Source organism: Urocampus carinirostris, chromosome 10 (assembly GCF_059441175.1).
Source record: "Urocampus carinirostris isolate Australia breed hairy pipefish chromosome 10, RoL_Ucar_1.0, whole genome shotgun sequence".
Classification (NCBI taxonomy): Eukaryota; Metazoa; Chordata; class Actinopteri; order Syngnathiformes; family Syngnathidae; genus Urocampus; species Urocampus carinirostris.
In genome coordinates this window covers 20983900-20997295 of record NC_142358.1, presented here as the reverse complement: position 1 = coordinate 20997295, position 13396 = coordinate 20983900, and the positions used below count along the sequence as shown (strand labels likewise).

At 39.4% G+C, this 13396-nt stretch overlaps 1 protein-coding gene across 1 annotated transcript in view; it reads right to left on the bottom strand.

Moving 5' to 3' along the window:
* Window positions 1-13396, bottom strand: part of pid1 (phosphotyrosine interaction domain containing 1) — a 39481-nt gene that overhangs the window by 15985 nt on the left and 10100 nt on the right. Inside the window, exon 2 of the mRNA XM_088346016.1 lies at window positions 2472-2618. Within this exon, the coding sequence (XP_088202142.1) occupies window positions 2472-2618 (147 nt within the window). The remainder of the gene's footprint in view (window positions 1-2471; window positions 2619-13396) is intronic.

Here is a 13396-nt window from a genome sequence, read left to right as displayed (position 1 = left end):
ATTGCTCTTAATACTTCAAGTTGGTGCGAGTATGTGTGTTTGTAGTTTTGCAACAAATTACAATAATGCAATTGAGTGCCTATTATTGTAAAAAGAACAATATTAACCGTTTTTGTGTGTGTGAAGGCACATAGGCATCAAGGGGTGCCAAGGTATTGCGTGACATTAATGGTTAAGTATCGTCAGGTAGCTTTTGTCATTGGAGTAGATGGAGCAAATCCTTACCCACGACAAACTAGAGGTACTATTTGGCAGTGAGGCCTACGTTTTTGAGAAAATCAACTTGAGCGCAAAGTGGAAGTATAGAAAAGGAGTAGTCAGCAAACTTTGTTTGCAGGAGTGGCCAACCCAGTCCTCGAGAGCCGCATGTCCTGCATGTTCTGGAGATTTCTCTTCTCCAAATCAGATGATGCAAATTTATAGCTTGCTAGCAAGCTGTCTGGGAGCTTGATAATGATCTAGGTGATTGGAATCACCTGGATTGGAGCTGAGAAACTCCCAAAATGTGCAGGACATACGACTCTCGAGGACCAAGTTGGCCACCCCTGCAACAAAGAATAGAACTGTAGCTTGAGAGTGAAATACTGTATATTATATGAAAGAAAACACCAGCTGATGTTACTTAAAAAGTACTTTTTCCTAGGTATTCCCAGAAGTGAGCCCCAATGGTAGTGACTCCAAGGTTTATGCAAAAGTTCACATACTGCCAAATCAATGGTTGGATTCTTACAGTGTTTTGATATCATCAACACCCCCCAGAACCTCTCGCCCTCACTTTGTGTCAGTGTCAGTGCCAGATCGGGAAACAAATTGATGTGTGTAAAAGTCAAGGTTCGAAACTACCCACACTAGTAACATTAAGTCACGGGATGCCTGGGAAAAGATATTTATTATACAAAACATTAAAATTGTTTCATTTGCTGACATATGGAGGGGATTAGCATAATCAAAATACAGTGGTAAACAAATAAAACATAACTGGTCTAATAAAATTATTTCGGGTAAAGCTAGCTTAAAGGATCAAAAACAAGAGATGTTTTTTCCTATGTTGTCATAAGTCACAAACACAAAAATCAAACCCAGTCTTGGTGCATGTATGAGCAAAGGTGAGCTGAGCACGTTTTTGCTAATAAAGGGCTTTTCCACAGACTTTCACTTCTTGTCCACACACAAATTAAGGGAAGTTTTAGCTTCTGCTGTTTGAACTTTCATTTATTTCGCTCTTGAAAATGCTTTGTCCAGTTTCCGTAAAGCTGCGCTAATTTATAATGCTACAAATGGCCATTTTCTGAATGGCCACGTTCTGTATATATGACTTATTATATGTCATCAAAAATCCAGTGAATTGCTGGGTAAGGCGAAGATGGCTGACAATGTCCCCGCATCTGAATATAGTTTATCATCTGTTGTGTGATTTACAGCGGGCTGTCCATGCTCGGAAACCATCACAACTATCTGATCTTACTATCAATCTTCTTTAGATATATTTTACATGAATTACTGACCCAAACAACCAAAGATTTATAAAGGAAATCCTGAAAATAATCAGGGGTGCCCAAACGTACCTTTAAAAGAAATTCATTAATCAAATCAGACTCTGAGGATTGTCAAAAGAACGCAAAGAAAAACGGATCCCCCCGGGTACTCTGTCGACTGTTATCGAGTCTGGGAAAAGAGTAAGAGCGTCAAGAGAGAAAGAAATAGCTGGGCAACAGGTCTGGCTTACTTTTACAGCTAGGCTATGTCACAAACCTCACAAGCCACTCATGCCGAGCCTGTAGCTCACCAACGTCAGATCCATTACCCATAAAGCGGATGACCCAAGCTGCAACTCATGCAAAACAGCTACATTCCGGATTTTTGTATTGCAATCATCCTCAAGACCTGGCTCAACCAGAGGAACCCTGATACTAGCGTGCAGCTGGCCGAACGCAACCCCCGGGATAACTGTATTACTCATGACAAAGATTGAAAACATCCTTCTATTAAAAGAAACCTTAAAAAGCCTCAAACAGCAGAATATTTAAAAGTCATTGGCTGAAAAGTGTTAAACTTTTAGCAAATAGAACGTTGGGAGTGACTTTAGTTTGCGGGTAACATCAGGGAGGGATGTCATTAACACAGGAGACAGACGGATGTCACATCTGGCATGTAATGTGAATGATTACAGAACAAAATGTACTAATTGTGCATTAAGATCGGTAGTTCTTTGTGGCTTCAATTGCAAGCTCTTGTTTCCTCACAATATCAAGTCAGTCACGTGTACGCAACCTTGTTTTCACACAGCAAGATTTGAGCTTTCCGACAGGAATAGCCAGGTACAGTAGCAGGTTTGGTAAAGTCCATTGTGCGAATGAATAGAACTTGTGTCCAGAAGAAAGGATGGATTAGGACTCAAGTAATGCTATTATAGAATTAGTATGGAGGGAAAAAACTTGATTTGGGGATTATGAGGTTCCATGTGATTTTACCTTGTATCCAGCATGAGTTTTGTTCTTTGTTTGTGGCGTGGTGGCGCAAAGTTCAATGGCCTCTGGTTCATGGAAGATCACCGTGGGCAACGGTTCCTTTCTCAGCGTCAGCACATTCAACTTGGTCTTCAGCATGCTCTGAAAGTGCTGAGAGAAAAGAAGAGAAAGGTTGGTTTTTACGATTTTTAGTCTGAATCAGACAACAGTTTGCGCCACAACTTGAGGCCTAACCTCAGTAACACACAAACTGTTTACATTTTCATGGGTTATTGGAAGCCAAAGTGCACGCAAGAATGAATTCAATTGTCAAGTCACATTCAAGTCACATTTATTTATATAGCCCTTACTCACAAAAATGTCTCGAAGGACTGCACAGGATTTCAATTACAAATTGCACAATTACCTGATCTTAAACCAGCATGTGGGCAAGGAACAACTCAAAAACCTCAGTGTGAAGAAAAAAGAGAAACCTTGAGAAAGGACCTCACATGTGGAAATCCCCCTTCCAGGATTGACCAGGGTGAATTACAATTACCATTACTGTACTGTAATTAAGGTACAAATTGTCACAAATTGTCACAGGGAGACTTTTCAGCATAACATGATGCACAGGACAACATGGCGTTTCCTGCGTCAAATGATGTATGCTGTATTTTCAAGACTATACAGTTGTGGTCAAAAGACTTTCCTGACTTATTCAAGTCAAGGATTTGCTTTTTCAGATTCATGCTGAGCTCCTATGACTTTACCAATGTAGTGAAAGTGGGCATTTGCATCCAGGGAACACTATTTAAATGGCCTCATAAAAGTCACCAGCCATAGTCACGCATAATCACTCACAAGATGTTAAGACGCCATGCTATGAAGCTCATTTCACTGACACTTTCTAAGTCACCAAAATTGCTAATTCGTGTTGCTGTATGTATTATTTTGACCCAGCAGATTTGATAACGTTTTCTGTTAAACCATAATAAAGTCATAAAAGAACCAAACATCATGAATGTTTTTTGTGACAAAGAACTATTTGTTTCTATCACTCTATCAGAGGAAAAACCAAAGTTGTAGAAACAAAAAAAAAACCACGAAATTATGTCCTTCACAAGTGTATGATAACTTTTGACCACATCTGTAAGTCCCTCCAGAGTATAAGTCCCCCCGGCCAAAAAATACACAATTAAGAAGGAAAAAACGTGTATAAGTCACACTCGGAGTGTAAGTTGCATTTTGGGGGGGCATTTATTTAATAAATTAATCACTAAAATACATATATATAATCTTGAAAGGCAATTTGAAATTAAAATAAAATAGAGAACATTACAAACACGTGCATAGCTATGTCATTAACGATGTTACATATTAAGTTATTCAGATAACTCTAGCATAAAGAACTTGCTTACTAAATGCAGTTTAGTGTGAAAATATCATGTAAAATAATATACAGTACCAGTGATAAAAAAATTAAAAACTCAATGATATAATAATGGGTTAATAATTTCAAATACAAATTTCACCAGAGTACCCATGGCCAAATTATGAAAAAAAAAACTGCAATTTATAGTCCGGAAAAAACAGTAGTTGGATCTGTGTTTAGGAAAATCAACTCTTTGATACATTGTACAAATCGTTCCATCAGTAAACTGATTAAAATCAAACTACACACTTCGGCAGGAGTTCTCAAATCAGAGTTTTGAGCTTCCTAGGGGTACATAAAATTCTAAGATCTATTGTTTAAAACAGTGGTCGGCACCCTTTTCTGTAACATTGAATTCTTGCAGTCTAATCTAATAATAAACTAAGTGATAATAGTAACAAAATAACAAATATAATAATAATAACAAAGACAATAACAATAACCCGAGCTTTAACAGTATAATGACTATACCACTAAGGATCTAGGTGAAATAGGAAACGGCATTAGATTTAACTTATCACAACATTTTTACTCACGGTACCAAGTTTTAAAAAGTTGTTTTGGATGAGCTCTTTCCCATAATGCTCCATTACAACACTGTTCAACGTGGCAACATGAGTAAAAACAATGAGACAAATGGAAATTATTTTTTCTTTGTCATCTACAATCCTATTTGATTAGTGGCTAGGATCTGAGTTTGCATGTTCTCTCTGTACTTGCGTGGGTTTTCTATGGGGACTTCGGTTTCCTCCCACATTCCAAAAACATGCATTTCAGGTAAATTGGCCAGCCCAAATTGTCCCTAAATGTGAATGAGTGTGTGAGTTGTCTGTCTCTGTGTAAACTGGTTGCCAGACAGTCACAGAGGGTCCCCTGCCCAAAGATGGCTATGATGATTGACTTGTGCATCCGCCCAGCTCATTGACTGACAATATACACCAGCCTATCAGAGTAGCGCACAGATAGTCACGTTCTCCCAACACACACACAAAAGGCTCTACATCCTGCCCCGGGATAGCATTTGCTGTGTATTGTCTGCTGCAGAACACAATGCACGGTAAAAAGTATCAAAACCGCGAAAAATACAGAAATACAGAAAGGGTTTAGTTTACATGTCTCAGGGAGTAAATTTCTAAAAATAAATAAATACATTTTAAAAAAAGGTTTTCACAAGGTGTCGAACAGACCCAAATGCAGGAACAAGGAGGCGGAATAGAAGGGATGTGATCAAATGCCATCAGTAGAATGTTTATTCAACAGTCACAAAAGACGTTATTGGAGAGAAGGGGTTGTGGGACTGTAACCGCTGAGGAGGAGATCTTGTGAGGGAGGCTTGTGAGAAAAAAATAGAGAGGGCATCTTAGGGTGATGAAAACCTTGAAGGGAAGATTTGGGAGTACCTTCAACAAAGATAGCTTGAGCAGACGATCGTGGGACGAGGACAAACTAAAGAAAGTGCTTGGAGTGGCAGGGGTGAACTTGGAAAGAGAACACTTGAAAAAAGAGGTTGTGGGAGGAGAAGCTTGTTGTTTTGATGAGGTAAAGTCATCAGGAATCAAAATGATTCCGCTACATGTGGTGGGAGCGCTGGGATTTATAGTAGCGGTGGCTAATTGTCTAATTGGAATCACGTGGGAAGAGGAAAATTGAGAGGGACTGGGAAATGAGGTAATGCTGCCATCTTTGGAGAAAACGAGGGACTGCAGGTGCCAAACCATGACAGGTTGAGAACCACTAGCTTTCAGTGTCACTACTGAAAGTGCTGGGAATCGGTCGTATCACAAATCGTCAGTTCAGGTATAGAATATGTTTATTTTCTTCACTAAAAATTGCTGTTGGCACTTGTACAATTTTACAACAAATATAATACCCTGGAACGACCATTGCCACAATCCTTGTGCAAGGACTTTTTGGGGTTTGCGTGCCATAACAGGGAATATCAAGAAAAGAAATAAGTGCAAGGAGCAGATGGAGGAAAAGGAGAAAAAAAAGTTGATTGAAAAGTTGTGAAAGTAAAGCCACATGTGCGCAAACGTTTGCTGACCTCGGCGTCAGCACTTTACAGCTTTCTAACAGCGGCTCACATTCCTGCGGTCCAACCGGGCATCGAGCAGTGGTTGCCCAGACTCTACCTGGAGTAAAGGGCATGAGTGGAGGGGCCAACAGGAACACCTTTACAGTCTAGGACTTTATTTCTCGACAAGTCCCCTCAACAAACTATATGATACTATTTGGAGACATTGGCAGAGTTCGAACAGCGAGTTATGTGAACAAGGGTCTTGTCTGCACGCAACAATACACAATGGCTGGCTTACACGCAAACCTCAGAAACCTCAGCCAAGTTTAGAAAACACAAAAGTTCTGTTTTGAGGTTTACATTTCAGACAGCATTTTGTGTAATCGGAATATGTTTCAGGTGCCATATCCACAATGATGAAAGTGTCACTGACATGCTTAAAATGTGATTTTTGAATTAATTTGCTTAACACTTCATATCCCTGAGAATTATATAACTTATATTTCGCAACCGCGTTAGGCGGACAGAAGGTCGGCCATCACTCTGTGGGTTCTCCCCGGTCTTCCAACGATACATAAACTGAACTTGACTGTTGAGTGTTTTGCAAATGTACTCAACATTTCCAGGACTATTTATAGCAGCTCGACACGTTTTTTTTGTTTTGTTTTTTGTTTTTTGGCAAATTGGTATGAATAGAAACAAAGTTATCCAGATTGTTCTAAAACGGGGAAAGATGATCAATTAATGATCTATCGATAAAAGATATTCTGTAAGCAATACTATTATAAGTTCAAAATGTATTTTCTTTGTTTTCTAATTTGCCTTTGTGAGGTAAGGTTCTGTTTGATTGTTTTGTCAGTACAATGGAATAACAAGACGCTGAGACAAGAGTGCTTGGGACGTGACATGGACCAAAACGAAGTAGGAGAGAGCCAAGGACATAATGTTTTTACATGGTGTCAAGAGAGAGTCATGATAGGAGGGAAATCAAGACAAGGGGCGGCAGCTGTGAAGAGGAAAGTTTAACCCGGAAGTGAGTGACCAAATACTGTAAGTTCAAGAGGAATGAGAAAGAAGATATAGAGAAGGGAGAGAGAGAAAAAGAAAGGGGTACCTGAGTCCATCATCGAGATAGCACTGTCAGTAATGGACTAAAATGTTGTTGTTTTTTAAATTGGATCGAGACAGTGACCATTCTGGTGAGGAGCCTGCTTTTGTCGATCCTTAGTAGTCCATCAGTTTTGTTAAGATGTATGTTATTCGTTATCAAAGTGGGCGTCTGTCACTGGTTACATTTACATTTAAACAATCATCCAAATGGAGACAGAATATTGCCAGTTTTCTGATCATGTAAACCTCTTGTAAAGGTGCTCACAAATCCGATTTGGGTTTTATTCAGACTGCAACTATTCCGATTGCAATGGTTGGGTTAAGTGCTTTTCATTTTATTTGATTATTCATGCATATATATATATATATATATATATATATATATATATATATACACACATTTGAGTAATCCAATTGCTTGTTCACATCGCTTGTTTTCCCCCATCTGAGATAATGTTTATGTCCCAAAGCACTGTGGGACAGAGTTGAATTATACAAGCAAACTCGGGCTTACTTGCTAAAAGGCCGCATATTTAGTGGTTGATTTCTTTAGACATTTGTATTCATCCATAAATAGCGGATGTCACAATTGAGTGAAATCCAAAAGTCAAGAATGCATTTATTGTTTTTGCATTTAAGATTGTTCACCTATTGCATGCACTGAAAGTTGATAACCTTCTCTAGTCTTTGGAGTGTATCTTGTTTGGCCTCCTGCAGTGATGATTTTAACAGGTAACAGATGGTAAATTTATCTTTTATCCCCCAAAGGGAGTAGTACAGGAGAGTTTCCTAAGTCATTCTCACGGAATAGAAGATTGGAGTTGTAATAACCATAATGAAAAAAAAATGTTTACTCTGTGATCATAGTAATAGTTAATATGATTGCATTTGAAAAAAGAAAGAAAATCTGGTTTATATTTTAAGGAATTGTTGAGTCAAAATTTTGTCATCACTATTTTATGATTTGTCAAGACAAAAATGATTACTTTATCAGTCGGTCATTAGTCATCAAAAAGAGTGCAACTGGTCTTGGTCAATGGCAATTAACACTAACAGACATACATTCGTGGCTAAAATTTTACTCTTTCTTTTTGGGGGTTTCAACCAAACAAAAAATGATGTGAGCTCTCAGTACAAAGTCAACGGTAGATTTAGTGCAGAAAAAGAGAATGCTATTTTTTCGCGTAAAATAAGATGACACTACCTTTTAGTGTTGAGGAAGCCTGAGTTAACCTTTGTCGCATAAGAAGATGACGCTATCTCTTGGCAGAGAAGAATATTGGAGAAGACATTGCTATTTTTTTCATCGACGAGACAACAACGCAAGTGTGCGACCAGCCCAAGCATATGGTGTTACGATACACAAAAAGGTTATTTATCTATTCTGAATTGAAGCGCCTATCAAACGTGCCACGTTCACTTTCTTTACTGTGAGCATTTTCTGTGCCGTGCAGCCTCTCGCGAAATGATGCCAGCTTTTGCAAAAGCTTGACCAGTGCCAGCAGACACGTTAGCCAAAGTAACTACAATCTGCCCAGAAAAATAGCAAGCTCAGAATGTATTTGCTTCACATGTTTTTTCACATTGGCGATGAAGCCCCACGCAGATGAGGGCCCATTAGCATGATGCCGTTGGTGACAGATAGATAGATAGATCGATAGATAGATACTTTATTCATTCCCTAAGGGAAATTCACATTTCCAGCAGCATCCCTGAGCTGAGAACAGTACAATAATAAAGCCAAAAGAATACAATATACAAATACCCAGTGTGACGTGCAAATGCCCACTGTAGCGTGTTATATAGAGTAACTAAATAGTGCTACACAGAATACATATTGCAGTAAGATTCGGTAATATCCAATGTAGGTGGTGTGGTTTAATGTGGGCCTTTACTCTGCCGGGTGGAGTTAAAGAGCCTCATGGCATGAGGAAGGAAAGATCGCTTCAGTCTGTCCGTAGTACAAGACAGTGACAGCAGTCTGTCGCTGAAACTGCTCTTCTGTCTGGAGATAATGCTGTGTAGTGGATGCGATGGATTGTCCATGATTGACCTCAGCTTTTTCAGTGCTTGTCTCTCAGCTACTGTTGTTAGGCTGTCCAGCTCTTTGCCCACAACAGAACTCGCTTTCCTAGCCAGTTTATTGAGACGAGAGGCATCCTTCTTCTTGACGCTGCCTCCCCAACACGCTGCCGCATAGAAGAGGGCGCTTGCCACTACTGTCTCATAGAATATTTTCAAGAGCTTTTTGCAGATGTTGAAGGAGGCCAGCCTTCTGAGGAAGTAAAGTCGGCTTTGCCCTTTCCTACATAGAGCTTCTGTGTTGGCAGTCCAGTCCAGTTTGTTGTCCAGCTGCACACCCAGGTATTTGGACAAATTCGTTCATTGTCCGACAGCTCTCTCCCCCGCACAAAAGATGCAATTTTCAGGGATGCTTCAAGTTGTGTTGATCATATGTTGGAGATCATATGACTTTTCAAAATAGCGGCACTGGTTACATAGTGTATTTTCACAATCACACTGTATCATTAAAAGTTTTCTGAAGAATATATATGTGAGAAGTGATGCTAAGAGAAGACAGCATGCAAATGCAAAAAATGCTACCGAAAATTAGTGATGCGAAAGCAATATCGGCGATAAGGAAAAAAAAATTCCGAAAATTAGTAGCAACGCCTGAAGAGACTGTCAGATGTGAATGGGGTTAAAATGGGGATGCATAATGCACATGCACACGCATACATGTTATTTCATTCACTAGCAATATTTAAACATTCTGCTTCGATACTATCTTACTTACTTTTATCATGGTCTTCTCTACTACTCCACAACACACACTATAGGGAGGCAACACTGTTTGCAGAAAATATACATATATATCTCATCTCATTAGCCGTACCGCTTATCCTCATTAGGGTCGCGGAGGGGCTGGAGCCCATCCCAGCCATCTCCGGGCAGTGGGCAGGGGACACCCTGAACTGGTTGCCAGCCAATCGCAGGGCACACAGGGACAGACAACTCATTCGCTCATTCACACCTAGGGACAATTTGGACCGGCCAATTCACCTGAAATGCATGTTTTTGGAATGTGGGAGGAAACCGGAGTGCCCGGAGGAAACCCACGCAAGCACAGGGAGAACATACAAACTCCGCACAGAAAGTCTGGAGCTGGATTTGAATCCACGACAGGTTCCCATGACATGAACTGTGCCGCACAAGCGCTAACCACTGCGCCGCCGTGCTGCCCCACATATATATACACCAGTATATATTTCTTTCGGCACTTTCATCATGAATAATTTTGTATGATACACCTGGAGTCGGTTCAACCAGGAAATAAATTGAGGATTAAAAGTTATGTGTTTAAATATCTAATGTGTCAAAATGTTTGTGTACATACAGCATCTATTGATTTTATGCAATGTTTGTTTCCATTCAAATTGTATAGCATTCTAGTACTGTATGTAAATCATATTTTTTTCCTGTGACAAAACGGAACCAAAACCTGGCTTGGGTTGATGGTTAGATTTTATGTCAATGCTGTCTCCATCCACGGAAAGTATTAAGGAGGGAATGCCACAAATATCAAAAGCGTATATTTGATTAGGCAACTACAATTTGTAATAGTTCAAAGATATTCAAAGTGGATGCACTTGTTTTTTCTGAAATAATTAGCTCATGTTCTAAACACATTGTATTATATTCTCGTAGTTTTCACCATCTGAAGAAGGAAGCTAAAGCCTCAATAACATGTCCTATGTGGTCTCGGCACTTTGCTGGTTTAACTGTGTGTCATATTGAAGGGTTTATAATTGCTCAGGTGCGCTTTATTTCAAATGTGTGTATCCCAGCAATAGAACAATGATTTGATTCATTTTTGGAAAATATTTTAAAATGAAACATTTGAACACACTTATATCTCTGAAATGTTGCATCCCAAGTACAGGTAAGATCGAGCCCAAAAAGTCGAGCGCGACCTGGCCCACAAGTATTTAATCATTTAACACTGGACTAATTAACCTGATTGGCAGGACCACACCCGAAGCAAACACGAATAGTGAGTTTTATCAGGTCACCGTCGTACCACCTAACTTGATTTTGTAGGACCAGCCCAAAAAGATTTCTAATTTTTTTGGTGAGGACATGGGTTGTATGAGAAATTTTATGGCCTGCAATTTTTTGGTATCACTTCATCCCCATGTAGTTTGGGGATTTCTTAAAGTTAAAATAATGTACATATTTTTACGAACATGATAAATACATTTCAACAAAGAATTAACGCTGGGACACAGAATGAAAGCCAAACAATGAGAGCGAAAGAGATCTTGCTTAATCACGCAGAGAAATATTGCAGCCTACTATGCTTTAAACAAAAATGTGTCCATTTTATTGTCTGAAAATTTAAGGAAATGATCGAAGAGCAAAAGCACAAACTAGATAATTAATATAAAATAACATTATCTTTATTTTAATAATTTGTATCGGAAAATACACAAAAACAACTTGCTTGTAGAAGCGTTGAAACAAACTAAATAGGAACTCTTTCAGAACATAATTTTAAGTAAAAAAACAAATCACACTAACTCAGAACAGGGCTGCTGTAAAGAGTAATTTTATATAATATCTAAACAAACAAGCTAGAGAGTATCCAACGTTATTAATTTAAATAAAATAACGTATTAAGACCACTATTAACAAAACCACAGGCAAACAAAGTTAAGAATGTGTTAAAATAAGGCTATTTATAATTGCATGACTCAAACAAGAAAAAAAAGAGAGAAAACACTATTGTTTAGATATATTCAGATAAAAAGTAATAGCTTAGTGATATAAAATACATTTCAAACATAAGACAAACAAATAAAAGTTACAGAGTGTATAGCAATGTTTGTACTAACTTTGTAAGCTTGAGTTTATTCTCCTGCGTGGATTTTAATAAAGGAACAAGAGAGCAGAGGGAGATGAAAAAAAAAATATGAAAAAACTAAAAAAAATCAGCGCCCGGACTGTCACAATCACCCGGATCGGGAACACCTGTGTTCAGGATTTGGTGCCAACAGCCAGGACAGCTGATTGGCGCACCCTGTACATTTAAATCCCCAACTTCCAGTAACACTTTGTCTGATTGTACTCACGCTACCTGTTGCCTTCAGCTCAGTAAGCCCGTACCTCTGACTCTTTGCCTGCTCCCTGTTTTCTTCTGATTGATCTCCGTTGCCTACCCGTTTCTGTAATCTGCCCTGCCCGTCTGACTCCTGAACTCTTTTCCGAATACTACGACGTCCTTCTTCTCCAGCCCCGGCCATCAACACTACGATTACGCCTGTCCGCGACCATTCCCGCCAAGCCTTCACCCGCCTGTCAAGTTCCGTCAATCCGCCTACCAACGGATCGAAGAATCCCACCTTGTCATTTCCTTCCTTTCAATAAAACCAAGAAACGAGCGCAAGTGATCTCAGTCTTCCTTTCGTCCTGTCTGACACGGACCAAATCTTGAACTAATGATGGACATTTCAGAGCTGACCCGACCAGAATTTGAATTATTTCTAGATTACTTGTTGAAAAGCGGCATTTAAGAACTCAATTTTGCCTTTGAACAAGCCCCACCGGATTTTAAACCGCAGGCTTAATCGGCCATTACAATGCAGTAATTCTTATCCATTTCTTACAGTTTAGGCTCGGCGCACCCTTGATGCCAGCCAAATGGGGAATATGGCATCAACGCATTAAGCAGCGAACGCCAACGGCGCTGGGTCCCGGCACACCTGATGCCGTTTCCAACTGTGCCTTTTTCCTCTTACCTCCTAATTTGCTGTTTCACGTGTTTTGGGATGTGACCATTCAAGATGGGGTTTACAAAGACGTGTACAGTATTTTCCGCACTATAAGGCGCACATAAAATCTGATTTTTTTTTTAAAAAGCTGACTATGCGCCTTATAATCCGGTGCGCCTTATATATGGATCAATATTGAATTACAAGGTCTCGCAACTTACGGTAAGCAGCCACCGACTCCATTTTTTGCGTAGAAGAAGAAGTGCGCTGTGCATACAGGGAAATATTAAACAACAATTCTCTTTTATATGTGCGTTTGTATAAAGACCCTGAAATGGCTCCTATTAAGAGACACGCTTACAACGCAGAGTTTAAACTCAAGGCAATCAGTCACGCAGTAGAACACGGGAATAATGCAGCAGCGAGAGAGTTCAACATTAATGAATCGAACACGAGAGTGGCTCGAGCCGGCAGAATTAAGAGTCCCCCTAGGAACTCGCTAACTGAACAATGGTTCCATGGGTGAATTATGTAAAACCCACTACAACGCTTTACATTTTAGTTATTATGTTATTGCTTTACTGTTATTGTTTTGCACTTGTTGTTTTTGCACATT